Source organism: Gopherus evgoodei, chromosome 4 (genome assembly GCF_007399415.2).
Source record: "Gopherus evgoodei ecotype Sinaloan lineage chromosome 4, rGopEvg1_v1.p, whole genome shotgun sequence".
NCBI classification, from domain to species: Eukaryota; Metazoa; Chordata; order Testudines; family Testudinidae; genus Gopherus; species Gopherus evgoodei.
The window spans coordinates 131,751,470-131,767,488 of NC_044325.1; the positions used below are offsets into that span (position 1 = coordinate 131,751,470).

Below are 16,019 nucleotides of genomic sequence, written 5' to 3' on the forward strand. Positions count from 1 at the left end.
GGGCATTGAAATACTAACGCTTGCAGGAGGGGTCGGCTCTGTACCCAACTCTCTCTCTTTAATACACTCTATTTTTAAATAAAGCTGGAGGCTGCTGGTCCCTTTCCTGCAAGGCAGCGGCTGGGCTGGGGAGAGAACACACAAGCTGAGCAAGGCCCTGGCAGGCAGAGTCCAGCCCCGTGGAGAGGTCCGATGTGGGAGCTGGGGCTCCGGGAGCGTCCAGGGGCTCTGGCTCCCCTTCCTTGCAGAGTAACCCGCTCTGCAGGCCTGGGAGAGTTGGGCCCAGGGAGTTAACGCATGCAGGGAGCTGCTGGGGCTGCGCTGGATCCTGGGGCCTGGTCGCCCAGCACGTGTGCTCCTGCCAGCAGAGCAGCTCCCGTGTAATCGCCTTCCAGCCTGGGCAGGGGAGCAAGCTCAAGCCAGATGAGCTCGGCCCCCCAGCAGGTGCTAGGAACCCCCTGAGCCTTGGGGGCACTGCTGCTCTGGCTCTATTGCACCAGCTTAGCTGGAGCATGGGGCCTCCCTGCCCCCACCCTGACATGATCTCTTCTGGCAGCCAGGCAGGGGGGCCCTGAGCAGGGCCAGTGGGGTCTTTCCATGGGAGTTAGCCTAGTGACTTTCCTGAGCTCACCCAGTGAGCCTGTAGCAGAGGTGGGAGCAGAATCCAGGAGTCCTGGCTCCTATGACCCCGCCCCAAACTCAGCCCCCTGCCAAGCCTGGCCCACAACCCAGGGACCCTGCCTTCACTGTGCTGCGCCGCTCCGCCCCACCCCACCCCACCGTGTGGACCAGCCGGGAGAGAAGCTGCAGCATTGGCCAAAGGAGCCTGTTAGCCAGGCCTGGGTTTGAATTGACATAAAGGCCGAGTCCTATAGGAAAACAACCCACCTGGGCTGCACCCTCGGCAGAATTGTTGCTGGATCTCCCCAGTGGGCCTGGGAGGGGGCTCTGGCAGCAGGGTGCCTGGGCGGGCCTGTGCCTGTTCAGCAAGAGCCTGGGTCCAGTTGATGCAGGGCTTTGGGGACACAGTGGTGAGGGTGGGGTAACCAGAGGGTCCTGCCCCAGGGCAGTGTCTTGGGGGCTGCGAGCAGAGCCAGGGTGCCATGGGCTCTACGGACCCCCCAGCACTGAGCTAACCGGGGGTGGTTGTGTGTGAGCTCAGCGCTCAGGCAGCATCCAGGCCTGAGGCCCAGGGGCTGTCACTGCAGCTAGGCCCCTTTATACTGGCTGAGGCTGAGTCTGGGCGATCCAGATCCTCAGCTACCCACCTTCCCCCCCGCAGCGGGCATCCATGAGCTGAGGGCAGCGAGCAGCCAGCTGCGTGTATGTGTCTGCCCCCAGCTCGGGGGGTTAGGGCCAGAGCCTGGGCAGTTGCTCCCCACAGCTTTGCCCAGTCGGCCCCGGAGCACGTGGCTTCACACAGGAGGCCACAAGCCAGGGCTCGGCTGTTCTTCACAACGCAACATCTAAACAAACCCCAGCCCCAGCATGACTGGGGCCAAGGGCCCACAAAACCAGCATGGAGCCGGCCACGGGCTGAGCCTGTCCCTGTCCCCCTGCACCACTTGTTCTTGGTGGGAGGCAGAGCTGAGGTCAAATGTGGGGTCCAAGCGGTGGACATCCTTGGGGCAGCACACAAGGGGAATGCCGCTGGCCTGCAGTGGGGCGTGGCACAGGACAGTTCCCCCTTAACACCCAGTGGTTGGGCCCTTCCCAGCTGCACCCAGCCCAGCTCCTGCCCAGCCTGGCCATGGGGCTAGTCAGGCCCCTGAGGTGTGATCTGGGATTCTTGCCACTCCCCAATCAATACCTGATTGTCCAGCCCCCCCGGGTGGGACTGTGCCCCTCCTGAGCCCCCAACAGCTCAGCCCTTCGGTGCCTGCCGGGGGATGCGGGACCTGGCTCGGTGGGGGGGGAGATTTTAGCAGCAGCAGGACCGAGTTGCAGCTTTACAAATAAAAACCCAGGAAGGGTTCAAACCCACAGCCCCCTCGCTGCCCTGGGCACTGCGGCGAGCGCCCAGCAGGTTGGGAGGGGGGGCTCCTTTGTGCAGCTCCGGGAGGGGCTGAGCGCCTGCCCCCAGAGAACAGTGTCCCACACAGGGTGCCCCCAGATCCGGTGCCCCCACTCCCCTCCCCCCCGGCTGAAACCCCGCTGCGGAATGACACTGCAGCACACGAGCCCAGAGTCAGGCTGGTTCTTTAAATAAAAAAAGTGTCCAGCAAGCGCCATCAAATTAACAATTACACCAGAGTCAACAGCGGCGTCATGTTTCTCTCCCCACCCCCTGCCCCCCAGCACCTCCCTGTCTACTTGCAGCAGAGACAGGCTGGCCGTGGCCCAGGAGCTGGGGACATGTATCAAAAAGCACTTTCCAAAAGTCCTGGTGGGTGCCCCCTAGGCCAGTGCTGGCAGGGGGCATAGAAAACGAAGGCGTTGAGGCAGAAAGGCAGGCGTGGCAGGGCCCTTGCCCAGTGGCGTGGGAGCCCCTCATTCACTCAGCGTCGGAGGGGGTTGTTAGCCCTCCCCCTTTGTTTGTGTGTGTGTTGTGTGTGTGTGTGTGTGTGCGTGGTGTCCACAATAATTGCAGTCTGGCTGACGCAGCAGCAGGGATCTCTTCTCCCCCATCAACCTTGGCTAAGGGCCTGGTGCTGCCAATGGGGGCCTGGCAACCTTGCCAGCGTAGCGGGTTTTAAGGGCTTGAGTCTATAGCAGTCCAGGAGTGTCTTTCCTGGCCCCGCCGTGGGCAGCTGGCCCATCCTGCCGAGCTGGGGACTGCTGCTGTCGCTTGCTACAGGTGCAGAATGTGGCCCTATCAGTGGGGCCCCTTCCCTCACCCAGCTGCCCCAGATGCTCTGCACAGCCACCCCCAGCCACCTGCACCCTGCTCCGATCCCCAGAGCGTCATAGCAACACTGCCAGGCAAGGAACGGGCACACCATGCAGCACTGTGCCAGCACTGGAGACACAGGCATGTTCCAGGCCCAGCATCACCATGGCAGCGTGTTCAGGCCTGGGGTTGGTTCATTGTGGGGCCAACCCAGCCCCCACTGATGTTTCCACACCTGGTCAGGCCTGGCGGGCGGGGGGCACAGTGAGATTCCCTGGGGTCTGGATCAGAGACGCTGAGTACACAGCCTGCCCAGCAGTAGCTTGGGCACTTGGCCCTCTGCCAGGCAGCCCCACATGGCAATGAGCAACCCGGGGCTGTTTTAGGGGTGGGGGGGCCACGCCAGGCCTCGTGGAGGGGGGGCGGAATAGAGGCAACCAGCACAGGGGCCCAGTGGCACTCAAGCCAGGGCCGTGCCCCAGGCACCCAGTCCCATCTCGAGCGGCTCTGCACGGCGACATCTGTTCTGCCAGCCGCATGCCTGGAGCTGTGGGGCTGAGTGCGTTCACCAGGAGCCAATGTGCAGCAGTTCAAGTACGTCCATGGTCCTGGCCCCCTGCCCTGCTCAGCACCAGCCAGCAGGGGGCTGCATTGGGCACAAAAACCCTGGCGGGTCGAGAAGGCGCCCTGGGTCCTTTCGCTCCTCGCTGATGAGCCAGTGGGGCACCTGGCAGGAGCGTGGGGCAGTGCAGCTTGGGGCCCCGTCAGCTGGCAGCAGGTCCCTAGGATGGAGGGGCCCCATCGGCTGGTCCCAGGGCAGAGGGGCCTCGTCTGTTGGCAGCTGGGTCCCAGGGCAGAGGGGTCCTGTCGGCTCATTCCTGGGGCAGAAGGTCCCCATCAGTTGACAGCTGCTCCCCAGGACAGAGAGTCCCCACTGGCTGGCGGCTGGTCCCGAGAATGGAGGGGCCCAATCAGCTGATTCCCAGGGCAGAGGGACCCTGGCAGCTGGCGGCTAGTGCCCAGGATGGAGGGGCCCCATCAGCTGGCAGCTGGTCCCCGGGCTGGGACAGCAGGGGTCCCATTGGCTGGTGGCTGGCCCCTGGGGCAGAGGGCCCTGTCAGCTGGGCCCCGGGGGCCCGCTCAAATGGAGGTCTCGTCGCTCCTGCTCAGTGATCAGACACAGACCGAGGGGAGGGGGGAACAAACACACAGACGTATGGTCATGAGCAGCTGGGCCGGGCCCCCGGCAGGCTGGCCAGGGGGGCGGCAAAGCCACGTGACGCGCATGTTAATGGAGGAAATTAAAGAACAGAAATCTGGGCAGTTGAGGGCGGGAGACAGAGAGGAGGGGAGGGGTTAGTGCGAGTGGAGAAGGCAGCGGAGGAGTTAGAGCAGGCGAGCGCCCCGGCAGGATCTTCCCCCACACCCTGAATCGGCTCTGCCCCCTTGCAGCCCCAAACTCCCAGCTTGGAGCACTGGGCTAAGCCCCATGCCAGCTGCTCGGGGTGCGGCAGGCTCCCAGCGGCTGGGGACAGCTTGGCCCATCCTGTGACTCGCAGGGTGTGGCCAAACCCCACGTGGAATTGGGGATGGGGGGAACTGAGGCTCTGGCCCCACAGCCCAGTCCAGCACTTGGGACTCACCCCGGTGGGGGGCAGGATCCAGGCCCAGAGTGAGGGCAGAGCCATGGGGGCACTAGGCTAGGGGAGGAGCCATCTGGGGAGGTGGAGCCTGGCTGGTTTGAATGGGCACATCACCTCCCGTGGTGATGGAGGTGGAGGTTGACGTGGTGCCTGCGGGGCGGGGAGGGGAGGTTGGGGTGCAGAGGGAGCAGCTTCACAGCCTCCCCCGCCCCCAGCCAGATCCCAGGCAGGGCTGTGGCCCTGACTGCCCTGGAGGTGGGTGCCAGGAGGGGTCAGTGGCAGGCCGGGATAGTGGTCTGCCCCTGCCCTGCTGGCTCCGGAGGGTCTCCAGGCAGCACCTTGGCAGCGGGCTCAGCCCCGGGCACCTACTCACTCGGAGCCGGAGGAGTCCTCATCCACCGTGCCGGCCTTAATGCTCATGGCGATGGGCGTCACCCCGTTGAGCTGCTCCTGCAGCGTCTGGCGGGGGCGCGGAAGAACCCTGCCCCCCCGGCTGCCCTCGCTGCCCGTCGAGGAGCCACGCGATGCCACTGTGCCCGGCGGGGGGGCCGAGAGCTCGCTGGGTACAGGGCGCAGGCTGTTCTCACTGATGGTAGGGAGGCACTTCTTCAGGATCCCTGCAGGGGGAGTTGGGAGAGTGTGAGGCCGGGGTGGGGGGAGATGGAGGGGGAGCCATGAGGCTGCGGCAGAAGGTGGAGCAGGCCCAGGCAGCTGGGGCGGGGACAGATGGGAGGGGCCGTGAGGCCAGGGCAGGGGGAGATGGGAGGGGCCGCGAGGCTGGGGCAGGAGTCAGATGGGAGAGGCCGTGAGGCCGGACAGGGGCAGATGGGAGGGGTCGTGAGGTGGGGCAGGGGGGAGATGGGAGGGGCCGCGAGGCTGGGGCAGGAGTCAGATGGGAGAGGCCGTGAGGCCGGACAGGGGCAGATGGGAGGGGTCGTGAGGTGGGGCAGGGGGAGATGGGAGGGGCTTGCAGCCAGGGCAGGGGTGAGGGGGACCCTCCCGGTTCCTGTCCCAGGCAGGCGCCCTGTGCCGCGCTGCAGACTGAGAAATCGCCCCATGGGAGCAGAGCCAGCCCATCCAGCCTGGGCTCCCAGATCCTGCAGCCAGCAGGGCCACAGCAGGTCCTGTGGCTTTGCCAGGCTCGCCTCACCTGCAGCGCCTGCCTCTCTGAAGCATTGGTCAGCCCCGGCCTAGCAGGAACCTGCGACCACCAGCTGCTATGTGGGTCCAGTGCCACCCAGTGAAGGGATGGAGAAGCCATGCCAGGCTCTGCCAAGTCTATAGGGGAAGCTCTAAGGACCCTCTAGCCCCTGGAGCGCCCCACCCCCAATCAGTAGTATCTAGGGTGACCAGACAGGAAGTGTGAAAAATCGGGATGGGGTGGGGTAATAGGAGACTGTATAAGAAAAAGACCCCAAAATCATGACTGTCCCTATAAAATCAGGACATCTGGTCACCCTAGTAGTATCTGTGGAGGACCCCTGCCCTGCACAGCACCCTCCCACCAGCCTTGCAGTGCAGTGCTAGACGCCAACCCTGGGGTGAGGGGTTGCTGGGTTCCCCGCTTACCTTTCTGGGGTTGGGCAGAGGGGTTGGGTAGTGGAACCAGCACGTTCTTGTCCAGGGCCTCCCCGTTCTCCCTGGGTGTCTCTTCCAGGGGTCCCAGCCACACCTGTCCCACGGCTGGCTCCACCTGCAGCGTCTCGGGGCCGGTGTGCCCGTCGCTCTCGCTGGCCGTGGTCACAAACTCCCCTGGCCAGTAGGGCTTGCTGTGGGCCAGCAAGTTATCCGCTGGGGGAAAGCACAGTGAGCCGGGGACCCCAGAGCCAGCTCCCCACCACCCCGGGGCTGCTCCTGCTCACACTGGGAAGGTGAAGGGCGGGCAGCATCCAGCGTGGGGCAGAAGCCCAGTATGGGGCAGGCACCTAATGTGGGGAAGGTGAGGGGAGGGCAGGCAAGGAGAGCGAAGCACCCGGCAAGGGGACGGCAGGCACCCGGCGTGGGGCAGGCGAGGGGAGGGAAGGTGCTCAGCATGGGGCAGGCGAGGGGAGGGCAGGCGAGAGGAGGGCAGCACCCGGTGTGGGGGAGGTGAGAGAAGGGCAGCACCCACCATGGGGCAGGCGAGGGGAGGGCAGGCGCCTGGCATGGGGCAGGCGAGGGGAGGGCAGCACCCGGCATGGGGCAGGCATCCGGGGTAACAGGACAGCCAGGGCAGGTGTGGAAAGGTGCCAGCCAGGAGAGCAGGGCGCTGCCCAGCCCCACGGATTACCCGCCTCCCCTCTCAGAATGGGACTCCTGGGTGCTGACCCTTTGTAGGGGCTGCTCCCTCTCCTGCGGGCAGCCCCCAGGTCCCGACGTTACCTTTGGGGGCGCTGTGTGGCGGCAGCTTCTCACTGGGGAGGCCCAGCAGGTTCTCCCAGCAGGGCTCCCCCGGGAACGCCTCGTCCTCACTGTCCGAGGAGTGGGTGGAGGCGTAGGAGCCGCTTTGGTCGTCCTCCAGGGACAGGTCGCTGTCTGAGTCTGTGTCGTGCTCTGGGGCAGGGTCACACAAAGAGCTCAGCATGGTGCCCACGCCTCCGCCCCTAGCCCTCAGCGGGCCTCTGGCCTGCAGGGCCCCTCCCAGCCTAGGGCATAGCCAGGAGGTGGATCCTGGTGCCAGGCTCCAGACACCCCTGTTCTGCCCCCCCCAGCGTGGCAGCCACCAGAGGACACTGTTGCTAGCCGCTTGCTCTGCGTTGCCCAGCAGAGGGCAGCACCGTTCCACCCCTTCTCACCATTCGGCTGGTCCGTGGCCTCCAGGAAGTGGGCACTGGTGTCCGTCTGCCCACTGGGCACCTGGCAGCTCTTCAGCCCGGACTCCTCCCTGCAAAACACGGCCAGGATGCTAGATCCACACAGGGTCCAGCCACACTGGGCTCTCGAGCCCGCCCCCCCCAGCCCCTCCAGGCCCAGCGCTGCCCCGGGGGGGCCCTGGCAGGGCGGGTGGTACCTGAGCACGAAGGGGATGTAGCTGTGCTGGCTCTTGCCGGAGTGCACGGTGCTGCACAGGGATCCCGTGGAGGCACCGAAGGGCATGTGGTACAGCCGGCCGGCCACATATGTGTTGTTGCAGTTGTAGGCCTGGGGGTGGGGGGCAGAGAACAGGGGGGCGGACAGTGAGTTACTGCTTCCTCTGACACTTCCCACTCAGCGTGCTGCCCCTCCCCCAGCACCTCAGCCCTGGGCTCCCCCGCAGCTCTGCCGGTGCCCCTCACTCCTGATCCGCAGCCCCTGCCAGCCCAGCCCTGGTAAAGATGATGCCGCCCAGGACAGAGAGCTGGGCCGAGGCACAGTTCCTCTGGCTGTGCGGGGTTGGCACTCACCGCAGTCAGGGTGGATTTGGTGGTGAGCTCGGGGTCTGTGCTGTGCTTGCTGCAGCTGAATTTCAGAGCCTTCCTCACGTCCTTGCTGAAGACGATGCAGGCGAGGAAGATGAAGGGGCCCTGAGGGAGGGCGCGAGGGGCAGGTCAGAGCCCGCCAGGGCTGAGCTGAGCCGGGGGGGGGTCCATGAGCCAGGCCCCCTGCCCCGACGTGCTGCCACGCTTTCTGCTGGGGGATGATGGCTCTGGGGGCAGGGGCCCACACCGGGCTCCTCCAGAGGGGATCTCTGTGCCAGGCCCAGATCCCCCCCAGCTGTCACAGCACAACCCCCTCAGCAATATGGTGTGAGGCCGGCTCTGGGCCAACAGGGCCACGCAGGGCTGCAGGGGCATCCAGCCACCTCTACTCAGGCTCAGCTCCCGGGCCAAACTGGGGAGACCCCCTCCCCCACTGGGGAAAAGGCCCCACGCATCCTGGGGGAAGGCCCCACCCCCTGTCCCACCGTACCTGGAGGCAGTTGAAGCCGGCAAAGAGGTAGTGGAAGAGGATGGAGTCGCTGTTGACGGAGAGCAGGGCCAGGAGCCATGTCACGCTAACCAGCAGCAGCACCAGGAATGCCGCCCGCAGCCCCGACCTGTGCCGGGCACAGAGGTCAGGCCAGGCCAGAGATGCCAACCCCGCCCGCACCAACCCCTTCCCCATCCACACCAACTCCTCCCTCACCTTCCCCCACACCAACCCCGCCCGTGCCAACCCGTCCCCTGGCCATGCCCACACCAACTCTGCCCATGCCACCCCCTCCCCCATCCCCCCAGCAACCCCACCCATGCCAACCCCTCCCCCACCCACACCAACCCCGCCTGCACCTACCCCTTCCCTGCCCACCCCCACACCAACCCCCCACACCCAAACCGCTGCCTACAGGCCCCACTGCACAATACAGCCCCCCTTCCCCCACAGCGCCCCATACCCACCCCTGCAGCACACTCTGAGGTAGTAGGGGCTGTTCCCCCAGCAGAGCTTCCCCCCACAACAAACACCTCCCAGGTTTCCTCCGCCTGGGAGCAGGCCTCAGTCAGCACTTCCCGTGCTGCCCCGCCAGCCAGGGCTGCCCAGCTCTGCCACAGTGTGCCAGGCACTAGGGAGGTGGGGGAAGGGGGAAGACTCACACTGGGCCCCTCTTCTCGAAGCCCTGCTCCTGGGCCAGGCAGGCGGCTTTGGTGGCCAGGACATGGAGGAAGACGCTCGTCTACAGGAGGGAGAGGGTGGGTCAGCAGCTGGAGGCAGGGCCCGGGGCCCCCCCGCCCCTCCCCACAGTCTGCCCAAGTGGCCATAGTGCAGAGCCCAAGGCAGAAGGGGGTATGCGGCTGTGCTGGAATGAGCCACGGGAAGCAGCCCCCAGGTCAAAGCCCTGGTCTGGCTGGGCTGGGACACTTACAAGGAATCCATGGTAGGGGGGTTCCCTTCCTGGCCCCGCATGACAGGAGGAGTCTGGAGGCCAGTGGGAGGGAGAGCAGCAGGTCTGCATGGCCCGGGCCCTTTCCTCGCCCCTCATGGCTCTCCCCAGCAGGGGACCTCAGCGGGGAAACTGAGGCACAGAGAGGCAAAGGGGCCTGTCCTAGGTCAAACAGAAAGTTAGTGGCAGGCCTGGGAAGAGAAACCTGGAGTCCTGGCTCCCAACCACCCTGCTCTAACCACTAGACACCCCCCCGAGCAGGGATAGAATCCAAAAGTCCTGACTCCTAGTCCCCCGCCACAACTAGAGTGAGTGTGTGTGGGGTGGGAGGTGCAGCCCACATGGGTGAGTGCCAAGTGCCCAGCGAGGGTGTGGGGGGGGCAGCACGTGCAGTGTGGGTGCAGGTAATGAAGCTGGGGCTGCTCTGTGCAGGATCAACCAGCTGTGCCCGTGGGGGTGGTGGGGGCACCCAGGGCGGGTGCAATGATGTTTCGCATCTTAAGCGAAACTTCCACCTTGCACCTCCCACCCTGAGCCCTGTGGCAGCCCTCCGCCCTGAGGTGCCCCCCAGCAGCAGCTCCCCCACTCCGCCCTGAGGCACCTCCCCCTACGGCAGCTCCCCCTGGCCTGGGGAGCCGTGCGGCAGCTCCCCGCCCCAGCTCACCTCTGCTCTGCCTCCTCCCTGAGCATGCCATCGCTGCTCCACTTCTCCCGCCTCCCACGCTTGCGGCGCCAGTCAGCTGTTTGGTGCCGCAAGCCTGGGAGGGAGAGAAGCAGAGCGGGGCGGCGTGCTCAGGGGAGGAGGCAGAGCAGAGGTGAGCTGGGGCGGGGAGCTGTTCCCCCGCGTGCAGGGGTGGCTCTAGGCATTTTGCCGCCCCAAGCATGACAGGCAGGCTGCCTTCGGCCAGCTTGCCTGCGGAGGCTTGTGGGAGGTCCGCCAAAGCCACAGGACCAGCGGACCCTCCGCAGGCAAGCCGCCGAAGGCAGCCTGCCTGCCGCCCTCACAGCGACCGGCAGAGCGCCCCTAGTGGCTTGCCGCCCTAAGCACGTGCTTGGCGTGCTGATACCTGGAGCCGCCCCTGCCTGTGTGCCATCCCCCCCCTTACTCGCTGCAGGTGTCCTTCCCCGCGCCCCCCTACCCCAGGTCCCTCCACCTAAATGCCGACGATGACCGGGGCGGCCGAAGATCCAGCCGCCGTGGTCACCGCTGAAGGACCCGAAATGCCACCCGCCAAATGCTAGTGCCCTAGGCGACTGCCTAGGTCACCTAATGGGTTGCACCGGCCCTGGGGGCACCCCATGTGCGGCCCCTGCAACTGTGATGTCAGCAAAGGCTTCGACCCCGACTGCAACAAAACCAGCGGGGAGTGTCACTGCAGGGTGAGTGAGGGCGATACCACTGCAGGGGTGCCTGGGTGAGCTGGGGGGAGATACCACTTCAGGGGGGCTGGCGGAGTGCCCGGGCCAGCTGAGGGGAGATACCACTGCAAGGGGCCTGGGGAGAGATACCACTGCAGGTTGGGGAGGTGTGTGTGAGGATAGCACTGCAAGGGGATTGGAGATATGGGGGGCATACCACTGCAGGGGGATTGGGGGGGTGCCTGGCTCAGTTGGGGGGAGATGCCACTGCAGGGGGAAAGGGGGGTGCCTGGCTCAGCTGGGGGAGATACCACTCTAGGGAGACTGGGGGGGTGTCCGGGTCAGCTGGGGAGAGATACCACTGCAGGGGGACTGGGAGGGTGCCCAGGCCAGTTGAGGGGAAATACCACTGCAGGGGACCTTGGGGGGTGTGTGTCTGGGCCAGACCATGCTGCTGTTGGTCTTGCTGGCCTTTGATCCTCCCTGTGTCTCCCCAGCCCCATGCACTAGCCTCCAAGACCCCCACTGTCCCCATACGCACCGAGACGGCGAAGGCGATGGGCCCAGCGAAGCTCCAGACCAGTGTGTCGTAGATGGAGAGCCAACAGAAATCGGGGTTCCCATAGCCCTCGGGGTCCAGCCCCACGGCCAGCCCTGTGAAGAGAGGAGCCGCATGGCTCATCACATCCCATCCTGGCAGGGTACTGAGGAGCCAGCAATCCACGAGCCCTCAGACCAGGAAGGATGTGATCAGTCTTTACTGAGTGCTCGGGAGCAGCTGCCGGCGTCAATCTCACCCGGAACATCCATATCTCTGATGGCAAGATGACATCTAAGGGGTTGGACTGTGAGCCTGTGTGCCGGTGGGACCCAGCAGCCCGGAGAGATGTTAGCTAATGTGAAGGGCTGGGCTCCAAAGAAGAGGTGACGCCCTGCCCCTTGGGAGAGGTCCATGAATACCGGATCTGCCACTGGAATGTCCCTATGTACCGTCAGCGAGAGGACAAAAGACATTTGTTCTCCCTCATGCCCGTGAAGAGGAATCAGGCAAGTGGATTTGCAGCTCAGAGCACATGGCAGGAGGGGATCAAACCCCCAAACAAAAGAAACTTGTCATCTTTGTGCTGCTGGGGGGCCAAGTGTTTCTAGGCATAAGCAAGAGCTGCCCAGCTGCTTGGCCTGGGTTAGCCCTAAAGGACACATACAGCTGGCTTCTCATAGAAGCCTCTATTACCTTTTGAAACTTAAGATTAGAACTCATTTGTGTATCTGTTTCCTGCTGTAACCTCGACAGTAACCCTCGTAACCTCTTCCTAGCTAATAACTCTGTAGATAGTTTGTTAGAGGATTGGCTGCAAGCCTTGTCCTTGGGGTGAGATCTAAGGTGCAGCAGAGCTGGGGGAAGCGACTGGTCCTTTGGGACTGGGAGTGACCTGAACCTTGCTGTGATCCGTGGTGAGGGACCAGCTACCAAAAAGGCCAGCTCACTGGGGTGGCAAGACAGAGGGGAATGCCCCAGGGGACTGTCCGTAACTCCAGAGGCATCCACACTTGATAACCGGTTGGTGAGGGCTCAGTACAGAACTCCAAGCCAGCATGGGGGGCGGGTGCACCCTGCTCCTCCCAGCCTGCCGAGAGCACTCCCCTCCCTGCCTTGCCCAGCTGCTGACAGCGGAGACTGGGTGGGAGCAGACATAGCCCCAGCAGAGAGGCGGGGCAGCGCCGGGCTCACCTGTGATGAAGGCTGGCACACCCCAGCCCACCATATAGTAGAAGCGCATGGGGCTGTGGTTGATGTCCCGCACCTCGCTCAGCATGCGGTAGAGGTGCAGTGCCTCCAGCAGGAGCCAGGCAAAGGTGCACATGTAGAAGAAGTGCAGCAGGATGGCGATCACGGTGCAGGCAAACTGCGGGGAGAGCTGGGCTTCAGGGAGTGGGGGGAGCCAGCACAGCCGGGGAAAGGCCCCAGGACACCCCAGTTAGCGTGTCCCCCTCAGGCTCTGGGGCGACCTGCTGCCCCCAGCTGGGAGACTGCACACTGCAGGGCCTCCATGCCTGGGCTCAGCCAGAGCCACCGGGGCTCCACGCAGAGGCCCAGGGCCCAGCTGCCGCCTGCACAAGGGTCACGAAGCCGCTCAGCGCCCACCCCTGTGCCAGTCATGCCGCAGGAGGGACCCAGGCTGGCCCAGCCCCCCCCCCCCCGACCCTGCCCACAGGCTCACGGGGATGTCGGCCTGGTTGATGCCCAGCAGGAAGACAAGCTCAGCGAGGAAGAGGGCGGCGGCGGTGTTCTTGTGGATGCTGTGCTGGTTGGTGTGCAGGGCCCGCAGGCCAGCCAGCACCAGGAAGGTGAGCAGGAGGCTGCCCAGCGTCACAGCCACAGAGGCGTAGGTGATGGTCTGCAGCGGCAGGATCTCCCCGTTCTGGGGGGCAAAGGGGGGCTCGTTGGGCAGCAGCCAGACACCACAGGACCCGCCCCCCAACCAGTTCAGGGCTCAGAGATCACCATAGCCCCACCCTCTCTCACATGGGGCCTGCCTATGGCTCCATCTCCTTGGGGATGGGACTCCTCCACCTCTCACCCTTGACACTGTGGGCCCACCCATAGCCCTACTCCCTGGAGGATGGGGCTCCTCCCCCCCTCACCTTTAACACTGTGACCCTGCCCATGGCTCCACCCCCTGGGGTGGGGCGCTGCCTGCTCACCTCTCTCCTGGAGATGTCCATCAGCACTGCGAAGCTGGTCATGTGGCAGCACTGGCAGCTGACGTGGCTCTGGTTCCTGAAGACCAGCTCGCAGCCCCTGGCCGACCAGCCGCCTGCTCCGCCAGGCCTGAGGAGCAGGAGAGCTGGAGTTGAGGGGGGCTCTGGGCTCGCAGACCCTGTCCCCTCACCGGGATCCCCCAGAGCCCCCCTCACAGGGGGCAGGCTGGGGGTGCTGGGCCCGGCTGGGGGTACTCACAGCATGGAGTGGTTCCAGAAGACGCAGATGGGCTTGGAGCGCTCCTCCGTCTCCAGCAGCCGGAACTGCACGGTGACAGGCTTCTCCAGCGCCCGCGGCCCCCGCTGCTCCTCGGCGTGCACGCTGATACTCACCACCGGCGTGTTGATGACGGGCCGTTTGGGGACCCTGTGGGAACAGCCAGGGCTGTGGGACCCAACACCACGCGCCCCCCTCGCCATGGCCCCAGAACCTGTGTGCTCCACCCCCCAGAAACCTGCCCCCGCACAGCTACCTGCCCCCCATCTGCGCCCCCTGCGCCTCTGCCCCCCTACAGCTGCCTGCACCGTTTCTCTGCTCCCCCAGCTACCTGCCTCCCGCCTGCCTCCTGTGCCTATGCTCCCCCTATAGCTAACTGCTCCCCTCCTGTGCCCCCTATGCCTCTGCCCCCCACAGCTACTTGCCCCCGCCTGCACTCCTGTGCCACACCTACCTGCCCCCACCAGCTACCTGCCAGAGGAGATGGGGGGAGGGTCCCAGCCCAGTTCCCAGAAGGGCCAGGGAGACCAAGCTCCCCTGGGGACCCCACAGGGCAGGGCCATGGCACGTTGGCTGAGGGTAAACAGGGGCCTTCACTGCCTCTCGCTGCCCGACCCCACACCATCTTCTCCCCAACGCCCTCACAACTCCTCTCCCCAGCGCCCCCCGCTCTTGTCCTGAGCACCTCCCAGCTCCTCTCCCCATCACCCGTCCCGGGCTCCTCGCCCCAGCACCCGCCCCACCCCGGGATCCTTTCCCCAGCACTATGGGTACCGCAGGCTCCGCTTGTCCGTATCATAATGCTCCGGCAGCAGCCCTGCCAGCGTGCGGTAGATAATCACGCTCGCCACGGCCTGGCCCTCATTCAGGTCCGGATGCCTCTTGTGCCGAGTCACCAGCGACTGCTCCTCCTCCTCCTCTGCAGAGCTGGGGGGCTGCTTGGCACTGCCCATGGGGGGGTCTGGAGGGAGAATCAGGGTAGGTGAGAGCTGGGCTGGACCTTGCTCCTGCGAGGGCAGCACAGACCCAGGCAAGGACCAGTCCCACCGCACTCCCTGCACTACAGGCCGGTGCCCACAGAGAGTACCAGGCTGTGCCATGTTCCCCCAGGGCTGCAGCAGCTCTAGGATTACAGCCCAGCCCTGGGCTCCCCCCAGCTCTGCCAGTGCCACTCACTCCCAACCTGCTACCCCTTCAATCCCAGCCCTAGGGTCCCCACAACTCTGCCGGTGCCCTTCACTCCCGACCTGCTGTCTCCTCAATCCCAGCCCTGGGCTCCCCACAGCTCTGCCGGTGCCCCTCACTCCTGACCTGCTGCCCCCTCGATCCCAGCCCTGGGTTCCCCACAGTGCCCCTCACTCCCAACCTGCTACCCCTTCAATCCCAGCCCTAGGGTCCCCACAACTCTGCCGGTGCCCTTCACTCCCGACCTGCTGTCTCCTCAATCCCAGCCCTGGGCTCCCCACAGCTCTGCCGGTGCCCCTCACTCCCGACCTGCTGCCCCCTCGATCCCAGCCCTGGGTTCCCCACAGTGCCCCTCACTCCCAACCTGCTGCCCCCTCAATCCCAGCCCTGGGCTCCCCGCAGCTCTGCTGGTGCCCATCACTCCCGACCTGCTGCCCCCTCAATCCCAGCCCTGGGCTCTCCCCAGCCCTGCCTGTGCCCCTCACTCCCGACCTGCTGCCCCCTCAATCCCAGCCCTGGGTTCCCCACAGTGCCCTTCACTCCCGACCTGCTGCCCCCTCAATCCCGGCCCTGGGCTCTCCCCAGCCCTGCCTGTGCCCCTCACTCCCGACCTGCTGCCCCGTCAATTCCAGCCCGGGGCTCCCCCTCCAGTCCTCCCTCAATCCTAGGCTCCCCACAGGTGCTGCCCAGCTCCACCCCCAGCTGGCACCGCCGGTGGGGCACTGCCTCTGACTGACCTTTGCCCTCAGGCACCTGGAAGATGGTTTCGGGGAGGATGACAGTGGTTTCCAGGTCCGTGGGCTTCTCGCCCCGCAGCGCCTCGTAGTGGGGCAGCTTGGTGCCAGCGAAGTTCCCCTTGTCCAGCCGCACTATGGAGATGACTGGCAGAGAGACCCCCCATGAGGGGCTGGGCCTGCCGAGGGCACAGCCGGCCTCCGTCAAGCTCACCCCACCCTCCTGCCCATTCTGGCTCCCAGCTCGGCCCATCCGCTGCCTGGACCCAGACTCCAGCCACCGCCTGCTGCCACCCCCCTGCACCACACGCAGGCCTCCCAGGCTGGGCAGCCAAGCCAACATATGGCCATGATTCTGGGAGCCCTAGAGACTCCCGGGCCCAGCCATGGGGGTGCCGAGTGCCCACCTTCCCCGGACTGGGGCTGCTCAGGAGCAGCCCTGCAGGGAATAAGGCTGGGCTTCCTCACATGC

At 65.4% G+C, this 16,019-nt stretch overlaps 1 protein-coding gene across 5 annotated transcripts in view; it reads right to left on the minus strand.

Annotated features, from left to right (window-relative positions):
- Window positions 1–2,202: 2,202 nt before the first annotated feature.
- The window catches only part of CELSR2 (cadherin EGF LAG seven-pass G-type receptor 2), a 65,390-nt gene continuing 51,573 nt past the window's right edge, over window positions 2,203–16,019 (minus strand). Inside the window, exons 20-35 of one of the 5 annotated variants that reach the window (XM_030561106.1) lie at window positions 15,551–15,694; window positions 14,403–14,589; window positions 13,611–13,778; window positions 13,355–13,481; window positions 12,871–13,071; window positions 12,381–12,555; window positions 11,190–11,302; window positions 9,003–9,082; window positions 8,341–8,467; window positions 7,836–7,955; window positions 7,463–7,593; window positions 7,248–7,336; window positions 6,835–7,005; window positions 6,043–6,264; window positions 4,847–5,090; window positions 2,203–3,708 (exon numbers count right to left, since the gene is read on the minus strand). In XM_030561106.1, coding sequence (XP_030416966.1) covers window positions 3,456–3,708; window positions 4,847–5,090; window positions 6,043–6,264; window positions 6,835–7,005; window positions 7,248–7,336; window positions 7,463–7,593; window positions 7,836–7,955; window positions 8,341–8,467; window positions 9,003–9,082; window positions 11,190–11,302; window positions 12,381–12,555; window positions 12,871–13,071; window positions 13,355–13,481; window positions 13,611–13,778; window positions 14,403–14,589; window positions 15,551–15,694 — 2,552 coding nt within the window. In that variant the 3' untranslated portion in view covers window positions 2,203–3,455. Of the gene's footprint in view, window positions 4,147–4,846; window positions 5,091–6,042; window positions 6,265–6,834; window positions 7,006–7,247; window positions 7,337–7,462; window positions 7,594–7,835; window positions 7,956–8,340; window positions 8,468–9,002; window positions 9,083–9,271; window positions 9,447–11,189; window positions 11,303–12,380; window positions 12,556–12,870; window positions 13,072–13,354; window positions 13,482–13,610; window positions 13,779–14,402; window positions 14,590–15,550; window positions 15,695–16,019 lie in introns of those variants that run through there. The other 4 variants (XM_030561108.1, XM_030561105.1, XM_030561109.1 and 1 more) reach the window with 4 other exon arrangements.